At 40.4% G+C, this 9,787-nt stretch overlaps 1 protein-coding gene across 1 annotated transcript; it reads right to left on the reverse strand.

The window, feature by feature from the left end:
* Positions 1–6,792: 6,792 nt before the first annotated feature.
* On the reverse strand, positions 6,793–9,095 carry LOC127444191 (CCAAT/enhancer-binding protein alpha-like). Its single transcript, XM_051703438.1, has one exon. It carries the CDS (start codon positions 8,859–8,861, stop codon positions 7,989–7,991), a length of 873 nt encoding a protein of 290 aa, XP_051559398.1. The 5' UTR covers positions 8,862–9,095; the 3' UTR covers positions 6,793–7,988.
* Positions 9,096–9,787: the final 692 nt, after the last annotated feature.

The raw sequence follows: 9,787 nt of genomic DNA on the forward strand, positions 1-9,787 counted from the left end.
AATGCCTTAACTCTGATGTCACACAAATGCAATAACACAGTGGATCTTTCTAATGGAATTAAGTGATAAAACATAAAACATACCAAGCATGTACAATGGCGGCCAAAAGTTTGGAATAATGTACAGATTTTGCTCTTATGGAAAGAAATTGGTACTTTTATTTACCAAAGTGGCATTCAACTGATCACAATGTATAGTCAGGACATTAATAACGTGAAAACACAATTTGAAAAAACAAATGTCAGAACTTCTTAAACTACTTCAAAGAGATCTCATCAAAAATCCTCCACGTGCAGCAATGACAGCTTTGCAGATCCCTGGCATTCTAGCTGTCAGTTTGTCCAGATACTCAGGTGACATTTCACCCCACACTTCCTGTATCACTTGCCATAGATGTGGCTGTCTTGTTGGGCACTTCTCACGCACCTTACAGTCTAGCTGATCCCACAAAAGCTCAATGGAATTAAGATCCATAACACTCTTTTCCAATTATTTGCTGTCCAATGTCTGTGTTTCTTTGCCCACTCTAACCTTTTCTTTTTGTTTTTCTGTTTCAAAAGTGGCTTTTTCTTTGCAATTCTTCCCATAAGACCTGCACCCCTGAGTCTTCTCTTTACTGTTGTACATGAAACTGGTGTTGAGCGGGTAGAATTCAATGAAGCTGTCAGCTGAGGACATGTGAGGCATCTATTTCTCAAACTAGAGACTCTGATGTACTTATCCTCTTGTTTAGTTGTATCTGGGCCTTCCACATCTCTTTCTGTCCTTGTTAGAGCCGGTTGTCCTTTGTCTTTGAAGACTCTAGTGTACACCTTTGAATGAAATCTTCAGTTTTTTGGCAGTTTCAAGCATTGTATAGTCTTCATTCCTAAAACAATGATTGACTGATGAGTTTCTAGAGAAAGCTGTTTCTTTTTTTTTGTTGCCATTTTTGACCTAATATTGACCTTAAGACATGCCAGTCTATTGCATACTGTAGCAACTCAAAAACAAAAACAAAGACAATGTTAAGCTTAATTTAAATAGATTTCAGCTGTGTTTGATATATTGTTAAGTGATTTTCTAGTACCAAATTAGCAATTTAGAATAGAAGCCTTTATTTTGGTCACACATTATGCATACATTTTTTTTTTTTTTTGTTTGTTTGTTTTTTTTTTTGCATATATACAGTGAAATTTATTTGTTTTCACATATCCCAGCTAAGCTGGGGTCAGAGTGCAGGGTCAGACATGATATGGCACTCCTGGAGCAGATAGGTTCAAGGGCCATGCTCAAGGGCCCAACAGTGGCATCTTGGTGGTGCTGGAGCTTGAACCCATGACCTTCTGGTCAGTAACCCAGAGCCTTAACCGCTGAGCAACCACTGCCCCAAAAATTACTTTTTTCAAATAGTGATGGTGCTGTTTTTTTACATCAGTAATGTCCTGACTATACTTTGTGATCAGTTGAATGCCACTTTGGTGAATTAATGTACCAATTTCCTTCCAAAACAGCAAAATCTGTACATTATTAAAAACTTTTGGCCACCAGTGTACATTATCACAGTGAAATATGTGTTATAACACTCACATTTGGAATCTTCTTCATTTCAGTCTATTTTTGCCTGTAACAAGCAGTAAATGTGGAATGCTGTATATACATGCTGCATTTACAGTAAATCTGTGCTGACATACCCTGTTTATGATAAACCTAGACAATGAATGCATGTTTATGTGTGTGTTAATTTATTGGGTTTGTTTAGAGAGTGAACTGAATACCGTAGTCCTTTCAGCCTCTCAGTAACTGCTCTTCCATTTAGTCAAGTGGTAGCTGACAACATCTGTTAGAATGTAAAGAAAAAAATTATGTTAATACATACAATATATTAATGGAACATCCATAAAATTATACTCCGGGCAACAAAATTCCTGTCCCCTCATCACATTTAAAAATGCACCAGTTAGTGTTCCGGCCAATTCTATTTTTGTTTCAGTCCAAAACATTATCTATGTGGATAATGGACTCTTGGATCTTTTCAGGTGCTTTCACAGTACATATTTTGGGCTGATTAAATGTAAAATATTATTCATAAAAACATAGTATGTAAAACAATCACTAAATTGAGTTTGCTCTATTCTTAAAAGTGTTTTGACAGCAATTTCTGATCATGTGACCTGCTGAGACACTTGAGCAAAAATGGTTGTAATGATTGAGTAATGATTAGCAGGATAAAGATAATTATTCATGATGGTGATCATTGCACATTAGCCAGGACTGGATTATGGTTCTGCAAGGCCCCTGGGCATCTGCCAGCAAAATTACCTCTTACTGTTATCCTGCCCCATTGTTAAACAGCCTTCAGTAATACACTGTATGGGAAGCTAAACACTAAGTGTGATGAAGCTGCGGAGAGGATCGTTTGAGCCCCTGGCAGTCTGGCCCCACAGCTGGGTCACAATCCAGTCTTGACTATAACTTCAAACTGTCTTAAGTTAACCACCATACCACTATCTATCATTCACAGAGACAGAGAGCAAAACAGAAAAAGAGAGAGAGGGCAAGAGACAGAAAAAGCGAGACAGGGAGAAGAGGAAAAGTTGAGAGAAGGACATAGGTAATAGCCACAATAAATTGCAGTGAGGTGTGAACTGAAAACAAGAGTGGGTTGAACTCCTCAACAGGGCAAGAAAACAAGCCAGGCACAAATGAGACATAAAGCAAAACAACAACTGAGAGCTTGCTGAAAAATGTTTACTCAATTAACTTAAGAATGCATCAATCCCTTTTTTCCGCAATCAATCAAACCAAAGCATTAATGTAATTCATAGAGAAAGACAGAGAGGAGGACAGGATTGGTTAGATTCTGTATAATTTTTTTTTTTTTTTTTTTTTTTTTTTTTGCTGTGGTTTAACTTCTTGGTTGTCTTGGCTACTGCCAAGTCCAGTTCCAGGCTTCTAACAACCATCCCTAAGCAAACAAACAGTTATATTCTTCCTTCTATTGCAATGGGCTCAGGTTTTTGAAGGGTATATTTATTATTGCACCCAGATTTAAATTTTGGGGCCTCCTGGCAGCTAGTGAAAGCACAAAGGGAGTTTTAAATCACACTAACACTAAAGGGAGCTGTAATACACCAGGAACTTAAAATCAAATATGAGTGTGTATGCATATCTTGAAGGAGAGAATCTGGAGTTTGGAGATTGGGAGAAGTTTCTGGCTTGTGTTTTGGGTGTATGGTGCGCTAATTCACAAGAATGCAGACCAATTCATGGCAAAGGTCTGGTTATATTTTTGTCAGACAATAAATAGGAAAGATAATATATCAGATAATGTAGTCAAATACACAAACCCACGTGCATACTTGCACATTTTCATTTATATTGACTTTCTCATATTGTTTGCCTTTTAAATACTTTTCAAAGTCCTCAACATATGATAAGATACTGAAAATGCATACTGGCTGGCTGAAGCTTCCAGCAAAATAGCTGCTATGTTCACAGTAATCAACCCGAGAAAGCAATGACAGAATGCTCAGTGTTTAGAGCATGCAAGTCAGGTCATCTCTGAAATGTTACAGATTATTTATGATTGGTGCAATTTCCTTGATTAACAAAAGAAAAAGTTCTTATCAATGGCTCTTGATATCGTCTCAGACATTCTCGTGGTCTTTGACCAGAGGTGAAAACAATGCTGCAGCAAAGGAATTTGTCATTTCGAAATAAAGTGAACATGCAACACAGCTGCACAAAACTACATATTAAGCTCACTTCAAGTCAAGTTAGAGTTGGCTCCTCTTGAACATTTCAATGCTGGACAGAGAGAAGAAAAAATTTAATCAGCAGAGAATTCTATGGTAAATCAGATGGCAAAGGGAACATCCAGGATTTAGCGTAATGCTTTAATGTCTTCCATCCGGAAAGAAGAGAGGCCATCTAACTGCCCTACAGTATTCCCACATATTCAGAAATTTGGCAGCACCATATTTCTATAGTTTCTTACCCAGAAAGCAACCTTAATTTGATATCAACTGCATTGATAATTTAATGCAAAGCAGGCACTGCTGCAATAGGCTACAATGGGCTAACTTAAAAAATGCATTTTGTCTTGTTTTTGTAAAAAACAAGGGCAATCATATTATTACCAATATGATCAAAACTTTTGATTAAGATGATAACGAAGAACAATGATGTAAGAAAAAACACACACAAAAAATCTTGTGTAATTGACATACACTGGTCAGCCACAACATTAAAACCACTGACAGGTGAAATGAATAACATAAATTATCTCTTTACAATGGCACCTGTCAAGGGGTGGGATATACTAGGCAGAAAATTAACAGTCAGTTCTTGAATTGCATGTGTTGGAAGCAGGAAAAATGGGCAAGCGTAAGGATCTGAGTGACTTTGACAAGGGCCAAATTGTGATGGCTAGACGAATGGGTCAGAGCATCTCCAAATCAGCAGGTCTTGTGGGGTGTTCCCGATATGCAAAGGTTTTCAAGGAAGGACAACCGGTGAACCAGCGACAGGGTCATGGTCACACAAGGCTCATAGTTGCACATGGGGAGCAAAGGCTAGCCTGTCTGGTCCGATCCCACAGAAGAGCTACTGTAGCACAAATTGCTGAAAAAAGTAATGCTGGCAATGATAGAAAGGTGTCAGAACACACAGTGCATCGCAGATTGCTGCGTTTGGGGCTGCGTAGACGCAGACCTGTCAGAGTGCCCATGCTGACCCCTGTCCACCGCTGAAAGTGCCTACAATGGGCATGTGAGCGTCAGAACTGGACCATGGAGCAATGGAAGAAGGTGGCCTGGTCTGATGAATCATGTTTTCTTTTAGATCGTGTGGACGGCAGGGTGCATGTGCATCGGTTACCTGGGGAAGATACGGCAGCAGGATACACTATGGGAAGAAGTTAGGCCGGCGGAGGCAGTGTGATGATCTGGGCAATGTTCTGCTGGGAAACCTTGGGTCCTGGCATTCATGTGGATGTTACTTTAACATGTACCACCTACCTAAAGATTGTTGCAGACCACATACACCCCTTCATGGCAACAGTATTCCTTGATGGCAGTGGCCTCTTTCAGCAGGATAATGCACACTGTCACACTGCAAAAATTGTTCAGGAATGGTTTGAGGAACATGACAAAGTGTTCAAGGTGTTGACTTGGCCTCCAAATTTTCCCAGATCTCAATCCAATTGAGCATCTATGGGATGTGCTGGACCAACAAGTCCGTTCCATGGAGGCCCCACCTCGCAACTTACTGGACTTAAAGGATCTGCTGCTAATGTCTTGGTGCCAGATACCACAGGACACCTTCAGAGGTCTTGTGGAGTCCATGCTTCGACGGGTCAGAGCTGTTTTGGTGGCACGAAGGGGACCTACACAATATTAGGCAGGTGGTTTTAATGTTGTGGCTGATCAGTGTATATCAAATATTTTAAAAAATATGCCAATGCTACTTATAACTTGTAACTACGAAAAAACATTTGTTAGGTCGTGCTATTCTGCCATTAAGTTTACTGAGTCTCGGAAACACAAACATCAGGAATTTCCTCGTCCAAGTCGCATGCACTTTAAATGAATAATATTAAGTGGATTTAAAGGGTGTTGATTTGTCTTTGGCTACAGATTGGCATACTCCTGCATGTTGGAGTCAAGTCTTAGAAAAACTTCTCTCTGACCTATGAGAGTAGCATAGTGAGACAAAGCGGATCATTCACAGGTGAAGCTGAATGAGGAAAAAGAGCTGGCCAGAGTACAGAGCTGGCATGCAAGAATGAGTTGGCACTAACTGCTGTGTTTGAACCTGGCCAGGGTAGATTCCTCATTTGCTATCATTATTTCTGCAACATAGATTTGGAAAGGGGGGATGATTTATTGATTCAATCATACTGAGCTGATTATGTAAAACATGGCATTAAACATGTCTCTACAGGTCAGATTCTCTCTTTAAAACATCTCTATCTCTGTCCTGAAAAGTGTACTCAGAAGAGATGAAGATATCAGTAGCACTTCTCTCCATCTCATTTGTGAATAAATTGATCAATACAAAGTTGAGAGTAGACACATTAATCAATGAGAGAGATACTCACCATTAGAAGGCTGAACCGGTCCTTATCAGTGACTTTTAGTGACAGTGACAAATCCTGCTCTTTTTCCTGACAGTGTGTTAAATGTGAACACTATTGAAAGTGCAACGAGTCACTGCAAATATTTAGCACAGTGAATGATTGTTGAGTGATTCACCGACACTTAGTAAGTACTATTTGTGCAGCTTGAAAGCCAAGCAGTTGAATGGATCCTTAAGGAAACCCCTTCTTGTATTAATGTAAAAGAAAATGTATAATAGGAAGATTTAAGATTATCATTTCATCTATAAACATACTTCTTATTACCAGTCTCATTCCAGTCAGTTCTGGATTCCAGTTTATTTATTTACTCCTGTCTTTTAATGACAATGGATCAACACGTATGCGTGCTGGACTCAGCCAAACGACAAATGACTTTTGAGCGCCACCTATCGATGAAGAGATATTTGATACATGTCAAATAGAGACACTGGGGGAAGCGTCGTGACCAAATTATCTGTGGCTGATTGAAACCACACAGATACTTGAAAATGCAAAAACACATGGTAAATGATTATACTCAACACGAGTATAAGTTGGCAAACGCACTAAGGTGAATTAAAAATCTCTGACAGATTATTGCATGACTATTAAGTTAAATCACCAATAATAACTAGTATTTAAGCCATCAAAAGCTGCTCATGATTCAAAATGATATTGCAATGAGACATAAGTAAGACAATCTTTTTAATCCATAATTTTTGGCATTATATATATATATATATACTTATAATGTTCATTTTAAAACTGAAACGTATTTTAACATTCGTTTAACATTTGCAATATGCCGTTTGTAAAAAGAAAAAAATAATAATAATACAATTAAAAAAGTGCTTCCTTTTCCTTGCTGTATTGGCTATTTTTCTCCAAAGTTTCAGTCAGTGGTGGCGATGAAGACAGGAAAATCAAAAGGCACTGAAGCCGGTCTCTTCTCGAGTGTTCTTGTACAAAAAAGAAAAAAAGAAAGAAACAGTTCACATGAAATGCACACACACACACACACACACACACACACACACACTTACAGAACAGGTTCACTTCACTGCAAAATCAGTGAGAGGCACACCGGAATGATCTTCCACCGGAATCATTCTAATAACAGCAACAGACATTGCATAGAGATATGCACCCTTTCACATTTTATCAATCATATTGCATAAATACAAAGCATTACTCTAAAAAGCGTCTATTGACAGGGGTTTTACAGATCAGTACCCGAATCATGGCAAAATGTTCACAATGCAATGTGCTTCATCAGGTGGCATTTTGACAATATAGCCAATAGTGCATACAGTCTGGATTATGAATCACAAATAGCCTAGTACCACAGTAAAACCAATGCGTTCCAGTCCTATGCTTTGGCATTTTGTCTACTGACGTCCATGAAACAATTCCACCCCACCCCCTTGAAAAAGTATTAAATCAACAATTTCATACAGTGAATGTTATGCAGCAACAAGTGAGGTGGAAATACAGCCTGGATGGAATGGCACAAAAGTTACATCACTACAAGGAGTTCAGTTTCAGTTCATATGTAACCCAAGGGGCAAGGCGCACAAAAAGTGGAATATTGAAAGCTGGTAACTCAACATTAAAGTAGATTGGTGCGGTGAAATGATGCCCATTAGCTGCACTGGTATGTTTCGCGTAGCTAACACACATTCTTAACAGGACTACACCTACAACAACCATTCAGTCCATAGTTCAGATGCGTGAAGAGATGAGCTTATCGTTTTGTACAAAAGGCACATGTATACCGCAGCTGCCAGGCTCCTATGGAAGCAGTTTAAGAATCTGTCAGCGTTTATCCAGCAGACGTAAAAATCACACAAACTTCAAAAGTCCAGCACACTCCGCTCCCGCGGTCCCGTTAGGCGCAGTTGCCCATTGCTTTGACAAACGACCCGTCGGGAAGCTGCCTGAAGATGCCCCGTAACGTCTCCAGTTCTCGTGTGAGGTGTTCCACCCTCTTGCGCAGTCTTTCGTTATCCGCCGACAATTCGATCACTTTTTGTTGCGTCTCCACATTGCGCATTTTCGCCTTGTCCCGGCTCTTGCGCACGGCTACGTTGTTGCGCTCCCTCCTCAGCCGATACTCGGTGCTGTTCTTGTCGATGTGTTTCTTTGATTTTCCCCGATAGCCCATTTTCATGGAGCCCCCCGGCAGGTGGTTGTGTAAGTGGTGCGGACTGGGCACGGGGGTCGGGGGAGGTGTGGGATGCCCCGGTTGGAGGTGCATGGTGGTTTGCGCACAGTGCGCAATCTGATGCTGAAGGTAAGACAGGTGCGGCGGGTGGTGTTGAGAGTGGTGGTATGTGGGTGGCATCGAGTGGCCAAGCTCGTCTTCCTCCCGGGGCTCTTGCTTGATGGCTACAGGTCTCATTCGTGCCGGACTGTCGTAGATCGGTTCCAGTTTGGAAGAATCCATGTAGTTGGTCATGCAGCCGTACATTGGCTGGGCCCCCGGTGTGCCATTGGCGCCGTGGAGGTAATCGTACTCTCCGCTCGCCAGCTTGAGTTTTTCTTGTTTGGAGCTGTTATGGAATAGGTCCGCCAGGAACTCGTCGTTAAAGGCAGAGGGGTCAATGTACGCGCTGATGTCGATGGAGTTTTCGTTCTCGCAGATTTCGCTCAGGTCTCCAGCGGTGGCGGTGTCTTTGTAGATATAGGCGTTTTGCTGGCTCTGTACAAGGCTGGTCATCAGTGGCCGTGGAGCGACCTCGTAGAGGTTTGCTTGCTCCATGGGGTATCTAAAACCCGCCAGACATGGTGAAGAGCTCCGGGAATCCAGCTTGTTCGCAGTACCAGAGAAAGCCGCGCTGGCTCGATGTTCTAGGGACACACGAGCTTGCAGGCTGTTGCGGCTGTGTGCTTAGCTGTAAAGTGGGTGCGAGTTACAGGCTGAAACACCAAGCGGGAACTCCTTTAAGACTACACGTACACGATCAGCTTGGGAGCTTCACATCTGTCAAATAGTTTTGTGAGTGCACTTATATAGGTCTACGCTTGAGATGGAGGGCGGTGCTTCTTTCTAATGATCTGTCTGAGAGCTCAATGCACTACGCGCACTAACTAGGATAGGCTATCGCACCTGCAGTCCATACAAATTTTTTTTGTTGTTGTTTTATTGTTTGCACTAAGTGAAATAATATAGGTCTATTATTAGCATTTTATACATTTAATATACACCTCTAGAATTATGTTTTATTTTTATTTTTATTTTATTTTTATTTTTTTTATTTTTTTAACTGCATAAAGCTGTATTGTTAATATAAGGATGTGAAGAAAAATCTAGAATAAGAGAAACTGCGCAATGGGATCGTTGTACGATTATTGACGACACTGAAATAATGTGTCTGATTTAATATCTGACCAGCTTTGGGGGATATATTGGTAATTAAATGCACGTTTTAGTTAATAAATTAATAGTCTTCGTAGAAATTAAATTTTTAACGGGGGAAGAAAGACATTTCGGTTAAGAAAGGTGAAAAGTATTAGGTAGCCTGATACCAATTACATGTCACAACGATTACGGACATGCTGCTCAGCACATATGCTAACGGAATGAAATGTAAATTAATATAGACATGAATATCTTAATTTTGTGAGGCGTTCAACAATCAAAAAGAAAGAAAGAAAGAAAGAAATAGCGGTTGCCCCCAAAAGCCA

The sequence above is a fragment of the Myxocyprinus asiaticus genome, chromosome 1 (genome assembly GCF_019703515.2).
Source record: "Myxocyprinus asiaticus isolate MX2 ecotype Aquarium Trade chromosome 1, UBuf_Myxa_2, whole genome shotgun sequence".
NCBI classification, from domain to species: domain Eukaryota; kingdom Metazoa; phylum Chordata; class Actinopteri; order Cypriniformes; family Catostomidae; genus Myxocyprinus; species Myxocyprinus asiaticus.

What these genes read in the sequence shown, in the direction of transcription:
- LOC127444191 (XM_051703438.1), bottom strand. Translation starts at nt 8,861, where the DNA reads ATGGAGCAAGCAAACCTCTACGAGGTCGCTCCACGGCCACTGATGACC.